The 14,291-nt window shown below is 34.3% G+C and overlaps 1 protein-coding gene across 1 annotated transcript in view; it reads right to left on the minus strand.

Annotated features, from left to right (window-relative positions):
• The window catches only part of ADAMTS19 (ADAM metallopeptidase with thrombospondin type 1 motif 19), a 316,590-nt gene that overhangs the window by 97,985 nt on the left and 204,314 nt on the right, over positions 1 to 14,291 (minus strand). The window contains exon 10 of the mRNA XM_036241047.1: positions 13,717 to 13,867. Within this exon, the coding sequence (XP_036096940.1) occupies positions 13,717 to 13,867 (151 nt within the window). The remainder of the gene's footprint in view (positions 1 to 13,716; positions 13,868 to 14,291) is intronic.

Below are 14,291 nucleotides of genomic sequence, written 5' to 3' on the forward strand. Positions count from 1 at the left end.
AAATAGTATGGACTCTTTTTTTTTTTTTTTTTTTTTTACTTTAAGTGGAATATCTTAGATGTGTGATATTAGAGCTATGTAATATCAAGCCCTTTCTTAAGATAATGAGGGTATTTTGTTAGAACCAACACTCTCCACATGTTACAGAAGTCAGAGTTGAATATTTTTTCAACTTAATTGCTGAAACCACTTAATATGTCAATTAAGAAAATAACTTTCAAGCTTAAAATGCTATATGTAGCAATCCAGAACAGAAATGCAATTCAGCATTTCCTAGGAAACAAATAAAAATAATAAAATATCCATTTTTTATTATTCCATAATGAGAAAAGACCATTAAAAGCATATAATATGAATCTGGATGTTTAGCTCAAGTAAGCTTTTAAAATGTTTACATGAAAATATTATATTTTAAATCAAATAATTTGAATGCAAGATTAATTGCTCATAAATATCATAAAATGTATCTTCAAAGATAACCATATCCATGTCTTTCTTTATAGCAAATAGTTCCATTTAAGATATTCTGAAATTTGTGTTAAAATAAAAACTTAAGTGTATATATGTGAAAGTGACAATTAAATCGTGAACGTGTAACTCCTCATTCTTCCACATATTCTCTTCAAAATATGGTTTCAATAATAAAAACATTTGATTGGAAATGTAATTCAGTATAGGATAATATTTTCAAAAACAGTCTTTTTCATCACAGTACACCTTAGGATCAAGAATGGAAGAGAGGAAGAAAGAGAAAGAGGTATTAAAAATTTTTTTTTAAAAGACTAGAGAAATAATAAAAAGCTGAAAATTAGCAAGAAAAAGAGAAGGAAAAATAAAACACTATTAGGAGTGAAAAATGAAGTCATAACTACAGATAATGTAAAGCTTAAACAGAAATAGGATGATTATGAACTTTATGACAATGAACTCGACAATTCATATAAAATGAAAAAATGTTTTTAAAAACTTACTAAACCTTATTAAAATGGTCCCAAGAACCAATAGAAAAGCTGAACCATTTTATAACCATATGATAGTTAAAACTGATTGTTAAAAATCTTCTCAAAAAGAATACAACTGGTTCAAAAACTAACAATCTTTCAAGAAATTTTAATTCTCAATTTACATAAAATCTCTAGAGAAAAGAAAAAGAGGAACACTTCTAAACACACTTTATGATACCCAAACCAGAAGGGATTGTAAAAGAAAGTAAAATTAGTGATCTACCTCATTACTAAATTAAATTTAAATGTGATATACAAGTTTTAACATACTGAATCCAGCAATGCAAAAAAAAATGCCACATACCATAATTTTGAAATATAAAATTACTGCAATATTAGAGAGTTGATTAATGTAATCAAGCACATCAGTAACTTAAAAAATTTTTTTTTTCATAATTGATTTTAAAGAGAGAGGAAGGAAGGGAGAGAGGGAGGGAGGGAGGGAGGGAGGGAGAGAGAGAGAGAGAGAGAGAGAGAGGGAGAGAAACATCAATGAGAGAGAACATTGATTGGCCGTCGCCTATATGCCCCCCACCTGGGGATTTGGCCCACAACCTGGGCATGTGCCCTGACAGGGAATCAAACTGATGACCTCTTTTGGTGCATGGACTGATGCTCAACCACTCAGCCACACTAGTCAGGCGCACATCAGTAACTTTAAAATCTATGACTTTTATGTCTATAGGTACAAAGCATGCAATGTAATTCAAAATCCATTAAAACATTCATTAAAAAATATATATATATATCAACAAATGAGCCACTGAAGGAATTGTCTTCATGATTAATGGACATTAATGAAAATCTACAGCAAATACCATAAATAAAATAAAATAAAATTTATAAAAGAAAATGAAATGTTGAAAGTTTTCTTTTAAGATTAGGAAAATAACAAAGATGGCATCTTGGCACCAACATAAGGAAATGAATACATAATATATTCAAAATGGCAAGAGGAAAAAGAAACTGTGATTACAGACTCCTAAACTTAGCTAAAATTTTATTCAAGACTAAAAGTTAAATAAAGATTCTTATGGAAACAAAAACTGACTATTTACCACCAACAGATCTGCTCAAAAGGAATTTCAAAATGATGTACTTCAAGAAGTAGTATGATCTGATAGGAAAGAACTAAAAAGCAATGGTGAGCAAAGAGACTGATAAAAATGAGGATAATTCTAAATTAACATTGACTATGTAAAGCAACAACAGTTGGATTTTAGTCATTATTATATACCTTCTTTTTGGTAGGAGAAACAGTAGAAATCCAGCTCAAGATTTCACTTACATCTCAAAATTTCATCCCTTAACAGAGGAGATTTGGCTGCTAACATTAGACTGCTAGTGGCAGACATTAATAGACATGGGAAGAAAAATGTAGATTATGCCTAAACAAATGAAGTAGCAAGTTGCAAGGGACTCCTCAATAGGATACATCAGAAAGTGTTAAAGAAAGTCAAAGAGTGGCCCTCGCCAGGTAGCTCAGTTGGTTAGAGCATCCAGTATGTCAATATTACGGGTTCAATCCCGTCAGGGCACATGCAAGAATCAAACAAGAACAACAAATACAAATATAAGAACAACAAATTGATGATTTTTTTTCCTCTCTCTCAAATCAATAAAAAAAAAAAAAAAAGTCAAGGAGTAAGAGAAAATTTGGAGAAAAGAGAACTGTCACTACCCATTTAATGAAGTCCCAAAGATAAGAGAAGAATGAAAAGTGGAAAAAAATTATTTAAAATATTTGAAAGAAAATGATCCAAAATTCCTTAGTATGAAAGCGAGATATAAGACAAATAAATTCCCCTTCTAGAATGAGGGAGTGAGTTTCCAGAAGACAAACCCTTCTGTAAATAACAACTATAAACTGAGGACAGGATACAAAAAGCAACTTTCTGGTGGTTCTGGAGAGTGAAAAAAGACAGGTAAATCTTTAGTGAGCTCAAGGAATGGCAGAAGTTGAGTTCACCATTTTAGAAGTTTTGACCTAATTATAGCTTGTGGTCATGGCATGACATTGGTGGCTAAATCAATAGTAAAGACAAAAACTGGGGTGGTCAAAGCTGCCAAAAAATGAAGGGACAATCCCAAAAGGAAAAAAGTTAGTGAAAACTAAATTTTAGCTGGCACCTGGCCCATATAGACATGAGACATGCTCCAAATAGCTGAGAAATGGGAAGAGTGAATTCATCCAAGATATGAGCAGCTGTACACTGTCGGTAAGACAAAGTTTCCAGTTTGAATCTAACAAACTTAACTGCCTCTGAAAACAAAAACAAAACAAAACACTCTTTGGAGGAATAAAACAGAATCCAGAGCATCTGCAAGAGGGATTAGCAAACTTTTCTGTACAGTGCCAAATAGTATATATTTTAGGCTTGTGGGCCATATGAACTCTGTTAAAACTATTCAACACTGTCACTGTAGCTTGAAAGCAGTCCAAAAGAACATGTGGATAAACATAGGTGACTGTTTTCCAGTAAAACTTTATTTACAAAAACAGTCAGCTAGTTCTAGGCCATAGTTTGCAAGAAGTTAAATCAGTTAACATATAATGTGTTAATGTAGTAAAATGGCAGAATAAAAACATTTCCACACAAATAATCATGTGCAAATGTTCAGAGTAGCCTTACTCATAATAACTGACATCCCAGATGTCTATGAAGAGGTGAACTGATAAACAAAATAGTTTATTTACCAGTGGAACATTATTAAGCAAGAAAAAAGAACTAATTATTGATATACATAAAAACAAAAAATGCATGGCTTTTGAATACAGAGAAATTTGGTTTCTCCAATTGAAAGGAGAAAAGGAAAAAATAGAGCATAAAAATGAAACAAACATAAACTAGGTTGACAATAAAAATCCTAAAAAACACTAATTTCAATAAGTGGGAAAATGTTGGTCAAAATAGAATCAACTATAACTTGGTTTAAACAGAAAAATATAAAATCCAGCTATTGCTTTCTCTAGCACACATACCTGTTTATTCATATCAATATACACATTTATATTTATATATGGAAAGGTTGAAGACAAAGAATGGAAAATACTAGCCAGGATGGTGTTTTTAATATGAGACAAAATGTTTTAAAGCACAAATCATAAAAAACAAAACAAAACAAAAAAACAGTAAAGGAAAACAGATCAGCAGATGAAAAAACCTTGAATGTGTATGTACCTTGTAATATAACTCAACATATATAAGATAAAACTGACAGAATTACAGGAATAAATAAATAAATAGAGTTGGATACTTTAACACTTGCCTGTCATTTACTGATAGATAGATCAATCAAATCAAAATAAGCAAACAAATAGATATTTGAATAATGATATTAATATGCTTCATGTAAGATCTAGTGACAGATAATGAACTTTAAATAACACAAACATTGTTTCAAGTACACAGGGAACAATTACTAAAATTTATCATATATTACATTAAACAGGAAATTTCAATAAATGTTAAAGATGGCATCATATAGACGATTCATCTTATTGCAGTGAAACTAAGTAGATATAAATAATGAAAAGTTATCCTTTAAAAAACCAAAATGTCTTAGTGCTAAAGAAATATTTAAGCTGAAGAAAATGAATGTACTATATAAAATTTAATTGCAGAGTAGGGAAGAATTTTTATAAGGTGGAAAGCAAAACAAAAACAGCTATTCTATAAGATAATTTGATTGATTTAACCTCCTCAAATTAAAAGAAGAACACTATACAAAGTTAACACACAAAGGACATACTGTTTATAATAAGATTCTCACCTCGAATATAGAAATAACCACAAATCAGCAAGACAAACAGAAAATTGAAAACTGAGCAAAAATGAAAATAGGAAATTTACAAAAATAGAGGCTTCAAAAATAAAAATCTATGTCAATAAGAAATCACAAAAAATTTATTTCTGAGGAAAGAAATTGAAGAGCTGGGTTATCCAGTCAAATAAGCTGCCAACAAAATCATGTATTTAAAGACTGTGGCATATATGAAAGACCAACAGCCAACATCATACTCAATGGGCAAAAACTAAAAGCATTTCCCTTAAGAACAGGAACAAGACAGGGATGCCCACTTTCACCACTCTTATTTAACATAGTACTGGAAGTCTTACCCACAGCAATCAGACAGGAAGACAAAATAAAAGGGATCCAAATTGGAAAGGAGGAAGTGAAATTGTCATTATTTGCAGATGACATGATATCATACATAGAAAACTCTAAAGACTCCATCAAAAACCTACTAGACTTAATAAATGAATTTGACAAAGTACCAGGATACAAAACTAATGTCAAGAAATTGATGATATTCTTGTACACCAATGATGAACTCACAAAAAGAGAAACTAAAAAAACAATCCCATTTACCATTGCCGCAAAACAATTAAGATTCCTAGGAATAAACATAACCAAAGAAGTAAAGGACCTATCTGCAGAAAACTACAGGACATTGAAAAAAGGAACAGAGGAAGATATAAAAAAGTAAAAGCACATACCTTGTTCATGAATTGGAAGAATTAACATCATTAAAATGTCCATATTACCCAAAGCAATCTATAGATTCAATGCAATCCCCATCAAAATACCAATGACATATTTCACAGAACTAGAACAAATACTTCAAAAGTTCATATGGAACCAAAAAAGACCCCAAATAGCCAGAGCAATCTTGAAAAATGACAAAGTTGGGGGGGGTCACATTACTGGATATCAGGTTATACTAAAAGCTACTGCAATCAAAACAGCCTGGTACTGGCACAAGAACAGGGATATAGACCAGTGGAACAGAACAGAAAACCAGAAATGGACTGAAGACATTATGCTCAATTAATATTTGACAAAGGTGTCAAGAGCATACAGTGGAGTAAAGACAGCCTCTTTAATAAATGGTGTTGAGAAAACCAGACAGCTAAATGCAAAAAAATGAAATTAGACCATCAACTTACACCATACACAAAAATAAACTCAAAATGGATAAAAGACTTAAATGTGAACCATAAATCCATAAAAATTCTAGAAGAAAATGTAGGCATCAAAATTTTGGACATCATACGCAGCAGAATTTTCACTGATACATCACCTAAGGCAACAGAAACAAAGGAATAAATGAACACATGAGACTATACCAAACTAGAAAGCTTCTGCACATCAAAAGAAACAACCATCAAAAAGGAAAGGCAATCCACTCTATGGAAGAACATCATTTCCAAAGATACATCAGATAAGGGGTTAATTTCCAAAATATATAGAGTACTCATACAACTCAACAAAAGGAAGACAAAGAACCCAATTAAAAAATGGGCAGAGGAGCCCTGGCCAGTTTGGCTCAGCGGTTAGAGCGTCGGCCTGCGGTCCGGAGAGACCCGGGTTCGGTTCCCGCTAAGGGCGCGTACTTCGGTTGCAGTTTGTCCCCGGCCCTGGTCGGTCGTGCGGGTGGCAGCCACTCGATGTGTCCCTTCATGTCGATGTTTCTCCCTCTCTCCCTTCCTCTCTCTCCCTCCCACTCTATCTGTACAAAAAATGGAAAAATATCCTCGGGTGAGGATAAAAAAAAAAAAAAAAAATGGGCAGAGGAGCCCTGGCCAGTTTGGCTCAGCGGTTAGAGCGTCGGCCTGCCGTCTGGAGAGACCCGGGTTCGGTTTCCGCTAAGGGCACGTACTTTGGTTGCAGTTTGTCCCCGGCCCTGGTTGGTCGTGCGGGTGGCAGCCACTCGATGTGTCCCTTCACGTCGATGTTTCTCTCTCTCTCTCCCTCCCACTCTATCTGTACAAAAAATGGAAAAATATCCTCTGGTGAGGATTAAAAAAAAAAAAAAAATGGGCAGAGGAGCTGAATAGACACCTCTCCAAACAGGACATACAAATGGCCAAGAGACATATAAAGAAATGCTCAACATCACTAATCATCAGAGAGATGCAAATTAAAACCACAATGAGATATCACTTCACACCTGTCAGAATGGCCGCCATCAATAAATCATCAAACAACAAGTGTTGGCGAGGGTGTGGAGAAAAGGGGACTCTAGTACACTGCTGGTGGGAATGCAGACCGGTGCAGCCACTGTGGAAAACAATATGGTGTTACCTCAAAAGATTAAAAATTGAATCGCCATTTGACCCAGTGATCCCACTTCTAGGAATATACTCTAAGAAGCCTGAAACACCAATCAGAAAGAATATATGTACCCCCATGTTCGTAGTGGCACTATTTACAATAGCTAAGATCTGGAAATAGCCCTAATGTCCATCAGTAGACAAATGGATAAAAAAGCAGTGGTACATATATACCATAGAGTACTATGCAGCTATAAGAAAGAAAGATCTCTTATCCTTTGAGACGACATGGAGGGACCTGGAAAGTATTATCCTAAGCGAAACAAGCCAGGCAGAGAAAGACAAATATCACATGATCTCACTTATTTGTGGAATATAATGAACATAACAGTCTGAGGAATAGGGTAGACCCAGAGACGTGGAAGTAGGATACAGACTGACAACCCTCAGAAGAGGGGGTGGTTGGGGGAGGGAAGAGATAAACCACAGAACTTTTATGCATGTATTCGTAACCAATGGACATGGACAACAAAGCTGGGTACGGGTTGAGGGCATGGGGAGGAGGGTGTCAATGGAGGAAAAAAGGAGAAACATGTGTAACAAAAATAAATTAATAAAAACTTTTTTAAAAAAACACGCACTCCTGGTGTCAGGCTGTCTGGATTTGAATCCAAGCTTCTCCACCTTCTATTGTGTGAAGTTGGGCAAGATCATGTAACCTCCATAAAGATTACTTAAGACAATCACACCTATCTTAAAGGAGGTTAGAGAGCAAATGATTTAATATTTCTAAAGTACGTAGAACAGTGCCCAACACTCAGCAAGTTATCTTTACAAGTGCTTGGTAAAAAAAAAAAAGACTGTTGAATTAAGACTCAAAGGATAAAATAAAGCTTTGATTAGATGGCGAAATAGGCAGAATCAGTTCCTGGTAGTTTTAATCTCCCATAACTTTATAGATCTTATAGGAAGAAGGGGCTTTATAAATCTACAACTTCAATCTCTACAATATGATTTATCAATGATGCTGTTTGAGTTGCCCAAACAACCAATAGCCATCATGGGCAATTTCATGTTCAGTCTTTTTAAGTCCAAATTCCTGTTGCCCCTGGAATCTCACAATGCCAAATCACAGTAAGTCAGTCTTCTAGAGTTCTTCACAGGATACCTTAATTCATGACCAGCCTATTCACTGGATCAAATGAGAGGTTTTAGAAGTACTACATATTTTGATATATCAAGTTGGTATAAAAGAAATGTAAAACTGGAACTTTCTATGTAACCTTTTAAAGTCATCATATAGTCAATTAAACTAAAAAGTTTTCTATACAATATAATATGTATATAATTCACAATGTGCAGGCCCAAAAGAAAAGGCAGAGCCTTAAGTTTCCTGTATGTCAATTTTTTAGCACACTTCCTTATTACTCAAGAAGAAAAAAAAAGTAACTCTTGTGTGGCCACTTCTTACTGATTCCAGGGAAACATCCAGGCCTCTGTGTTCTTAGCTAGGCTATTTACAGACAGCTATTACAGTAACTTGATGCAGTTGGAGCTAGCTCAGCCACAAGATGCCAGATGGCCTAGAGGCACCAGGACTCAGGAATGAGGATACCCAAGAAATTAGCATATCAGTGCAGAAGAGTGAGCTATTATTGCTAGAAGTCAAGAGGTTTCACAAGCATCTTTTTAGCTATGTCTTTAGTAAATTTATCATTAATTAATTTATCATTAATGTTGGAGTCTCTAGTGCTTGTTTATAAATGTTTACAAGTATGAAAGAGCAGTATCTAATTCAAAACTATAGACCAACTGCCACTGTCTCTAACATTCTACCAGAAGCATATATGTTGAAAAGTTGGTATGAATCCTCATTTCATGCAGCTTTGTAGTTATTTATAATTGTTTGGAGATGAAATGGTGATAAGGATTCCTGATTAACTTATGTATAAGCTGTGAAACATAAGTTGTCTTCCCTGATAGGTTGGTTTATATGTAGTCATAAATTAATATTTTACTGAATTATTAATTACTGACTTTAATAAATTAATTAAAGTTAAATTAAGATTTCAGAAGGCTATTTTCATGTTATCTTGACATGTAATATACAGACATGCCTGGAAAATATTGTGGGTTCAGTTCCAGACCACTGCAATAAAGTCAATATCGCAGTAAAGCGAGTCACACATTTTTTGGTTTCCCAGTGCATATAAAATTCACGCTTACATTAAACTGAAGTCTATTGAGTGTATAATAGCATTATGTCTAAAACACAATGTAAATATCTTAATTAAAAAATGATTTAGTACTAAAATATGTTAAACATCTTCAGAGCCTATTGGAAAAATGGTGCTGATAAAGGCTTGTTCTACACAAGATTGCCTTCAACTTGCAAGGCACAATAAAGTGAAGCACAATACAATGAGGAATGCCTGCACCTAAGAGGTAACTGTTTCTATGAGTGAAAATTTAGAACCACTATTCCATCATTGAACTGATTCATTTATTCACTTAACAAATATTTATTGAGCACTCTTTCTGTGCTAGAGATACAGTGAAAAAGGACTGACAACTCCTTTGATGTTACAGGCTTGCCTTCTTGGAGATTTGTTTTGTATAAAGTCTAGATGGCAAATTAGTAGCTGTGATGATTCCATGTGTATCCACTTGAAGGTATGTGGCTTAACAAGCAGAACTAATCACTATTTCCCTGATATTTTTTAGGTTATACCTCCTGACTGTTTATCCTATACCTATTTAACATCTCTGCTTGGATGTCTAAACTTAAAACATGACCAAAACTCCATTTTGCTTTCTATTAACTCTTGCTATATTCCTCCCAAGATAAATGGCATAGCTATTACACCCTTTCAAATCTCTAAACAAATGTCACCTTCTACAGAAAGCCTTCACAGAGTAGGGTACAGGGGGGCTTAATGGAGGAAAAAAGAGGGGACATCTTTAATACTTTCAACTATAAAGATAAATTTTTAAAAAAGAAAAGAAAAGAAAGCCTTCCCAGATCACCTTATATAAAATTGCACCATTCCTACCTTCCATCCAGGTTGTATTCCCTATTCTTCTTACCTGAGCTTTTACTTCTCCAAAACACTCATCACCAACTAACACATTATATATATTTTCTTACTATCCGTTTCCCCCGATGACAATGTATGCTCCATGAAGGTGGGGTCTTTGTTTCCTGCTGTTATTAGTGCACAGAGAAGTGCCTGGAAAGTGGTTGGAACTCAGTAAACATTGGTCAAATCAGAGGCTGAATTCATAAATAACCTCTTCAGTGGCTCTATGTATCTCGTTCCTACACTTTGCATGCTGCACTAATTTGGGATTGAAATGATGATTTTCAAGGGTAGTACAGAATAAGATTTTGGAATCACAGAAGTTAACCTCTTAGCTCTAAGAGACTCTAAAATTATATGTAACAGCGTCAACAATAACAATAACAATAAATAAATAAAACATAATGTAGTCCCAACTTCTCATTCCATAGAATGTGACTTAGAGTCCTGCAAGTTGGCTCAGTGGACTGAGCGTAGTCCCACGAACTGAGAGGTCTTGGTTCGATTCCCAGTCAGGGCACAAGTCTGGGTTGTGGGCTCAATCCCCAGTGTGGGGTGTTCTCTCTCACATCTATGTTTCTAGCTCTCGCTCCCTTCCTCTCTCTCTAAAAAAAAAATAATAATAATAAATAATATTTAAAGAAAAAAATAACAATGTGGCTTTGACTAAGGTTAACACCTTACAAGAGGCAGAACCACTGTTATAGCCCAGGCTTCATGCTTCTCCAGCCAGTGATCTTCAACAGGACTCAGAGGTGTTTCTTTTCTTTGGCTGCCCACAATAGCCTAATCCTTCCTTGGCATCATTTTAAAAACTGTCCCTGATAAAGATTACACACAGATAGAACTAGAAAAAAATCCTGATTTTATAAATACAAATTTCACACACATAATTTGAGGGAGATAAAAAGGAAAAACATTTCTGGGTGCCTAAACCTAAAACTTAATTTAATTTGCAAAATGCTTAGTTTAAAATAAAGCAAAAAAAAAAAAAAAGAGAGAGAGAGAGAAATTAAGGCACATCCTAGGATATGGAGAAACAAAAATTTAAATGCCCTAAAAACAGTTATACTTTCAGAGATGAAAGAAAAAATCCGAGCTTATAGATTAGCAATAAATAACCATATAAATACAGCAAAAAGCCTAGAAAAATAGATCAATTAAGGTATCACTTAATCCTGATGATGTAGATGCTATAGCAGATAAAATGAATTCAGTTTAAACACAGGATATGATTTAAGGGTTTTCCATTCCAAAGACAGTGAATAAAGGAGTTGAAGTGCCAGAAGAGGCAGTAAGCATAGTGCTTCCAATGCACTCCTTGTTTGGACTTGCATCTGACACTCCCTCCTAACAGGTGAAAGGATTTGTGTTATTTAACTTCTACAGGCCTCAAATTGTTGATCTGTAATATAGAACTGAATAATAACTATGGCCTATAATTGTTATAAGAATCAAAATAGATCATAAGTATAAGTGATGTATACACTGTGGCATATATCTTAGAGTTTAAAATATTGTAGAATGGTACTAGTCAAGTTTAACTAACTGCTGTATGATATATAATTTAAAATAATTTCTAGCCCGGCCGTTGTGCCTTAGTGGTTCAGCATAGACCCATGCATGAAGAGGTTGCCAGATCAATTCCCAGTCAGGGCACATGCCCAGGTTGTGGGCCAAATTGCCAGCAGGGGGCATGCAGGAGGCGGCCAATGGATATTCTCTCCTATCAATGTTTCTAGCTCTCTCTCCCTCTCCCTTCCTCTCTCTCTAAAATCAATAAAGAAAAAAATTTTTTAAATAATTTCTAAAAGCTTTTTACTTTATTTTTTTGATGATTTTTTTATTTTTTAAATTAATTTATTTATTTTTGTTACAGATGTTTCTCCTCTTTCCCCCCTCTAAAAGCTTTTAAAAATGTTTATGAAAAATAATCTAAAATTTACCAAAATTATGTTTGTTGTTATTGACTCACTGAGTTTTTCAAACACTTGGGGTACTTTATAAAACATAAAAAATTTCCATGTATCAGCTCTATCAATTCCCTGCACTGCATAAAGTGAAACCATCTACTATACAATATAATGGTAAACATATACAGTTTTGTTTGTTTTTTTTTAAAAAAAAGATGATTTCAGCATGTGGAAATGTCTACTGACAAAACCAACCCTGTGTACCTAAAAACATTCATTTTACCATGAAGATTTATGAAGGAAGACTGCATCCAATTTTTGATTACCTGAAGGCCCAGAGGTGAGAGGAGAGTGAACAAGACTCGGGGATGAGAACACAGAGGTATCAGCAACAGATCACACTGAGTGAACCTGGTTTCTGTTCCATGGACCCATGATTCTGCCACATGTAAATCCTTGGGTCAGGTCACAGTCACTCACTTACACCAGTTCCTTTTGAGCTCCACTACTGCCAGATGAGTATTACATTCTATATGTCCCTTCACACGTCACACTTCATGCAGCTCCAACTCCTTTATGCATTCCTTTGTTTTACTCATAAGTGAAATATTCACCAAGTGCCTACCATGTGCCAGCCACTGGGCTAGATGCCAAAGAAACAGTCTCTGTCCTCATGGAGCTTACACACTAGTGTGTGGAATTAATAAGAGGAAAAGAAAAAAAAAGTGAACAATTTTTTTGATAAAAATTTCAGAGCAGAAAATATGTAATAATGTCATATACTCCTTTCCTTATAACACATTTTAATTATGTTAATAGTAATCCAAAAGAGCATTATCTTTAGCAAAGCCAAACTCTTTTGAAGCAATCACAGAAGCTTAGAGTGAAATACAGTTACCAATTCACTCTAAGTGTGATTATCAGTTTATTTCTAACATAAAGCGTGTGTGTGTGTGTGTGTGTACTGAGTACTGAGAAGAGAAGGACAGCTATGGGATTAGCAGCAGGAAGAGAAAAAGAAAAAAGGAAGGGCAAATGGAGCTAAAACCCTTACCTAGTTAAGAAGGGCATTTGCTCAATTGTTCAGACTTCAGATTTCAAGACTGGTACAATGGGCCTCTCTGAGTAATCACTGATTGCTTGAATATACATATATAGATACTGCTTAATTTACCATTATATATTGACTACATTCCTCTGGTTGAACTATTTAAAAATGTACTCTTTAATTTTTATTCCTATAAAACATATTTTTAATATTTTTAATTTCAGGGTTAAAAGACAACTCTTTCTCCATAATTACATATTCATATATTGTTTTATACATTTTTACTCCACTACCTACCATGTAAGAGTGTGAGATTTAAAATAAAAGCATTGCAATGGCACAATGCAAATATTTCCCTGACTTCAGTGCCATTTCAAAGCAGAAATTTTGGGGTCATTCCTTATTAATTAAATGTCCACAGCTTCTTTCTATCATCTCCAAAGTATTAAAGGAAAAAGGAGAAAACTTTTCTTAGAAAATCCTGCTTTCAAAGATTGGGGTGATTTTGAGCCACAAACTAAAATAAAGTCATCGTGCCCTCCTCTACTCAATACTTCTAGACAATGAATGTGAATGTACACTTTACAAATCCCACCTGGACACAACCCTTACCTGCATCTCTTGACAAAAGGAAGCCAGTGGCCCAAAGAGAATCTGACATTGTTCGTCAGCGGTGTATGTCATCCCTGGCAACTTGGAGGGGATCATCACGGAATTGACACTCTGGGGATTTGTCTGTAGCAAGCAGTTACTGGCCTTTGACCTAGCAATATGCAGATATGTGTAAAATTTTGAATTCAATGTAAAAAGTTATCATTAGCATGCAACGGAAATATTTCATAAGATGAAAAATATGTTCTTTCTTTTATTTATAAGCATTTCTATTTAATGCTTATAGAAATTGTTCCATATATGAGAATCATTTATTTATAATTATTTAGGATAATCCTAATAATGATAATAATAATAATGTTCAAGATAACAGAAATTTTTGGTTTATAAAGGTCTTTCATACGGATTAACTCTAATTTACATAACACTGTGAGGTGGTTTACTATTTTACACATTTATAAGATGAAGAAGCACAGATTCAGAAATTACCCAAAAGTAATGTGTGAAGGTAAAAAGTCAATTACATTCAGGGATGTAAGGAATCTATGAACAGCATTCTCTAATGAGTATTCACA

Source organism: Molossus molossus, unplaced genomic scaffold (genome assembly GCF_014108415.1).
Source record: "Molossus molossus isolate mMolMol1 unplaced genomic scaffold, mMolMol1.p scaffold_m16_p_4, whole genome shotgun sequence".
Taxonomy (NCBI): domain Eukaryota; kingdom Metazoa; phylum Chordata; class Mammalia; order Chiroptera; family Molossidae; genus Molossus; species Molossus molossus.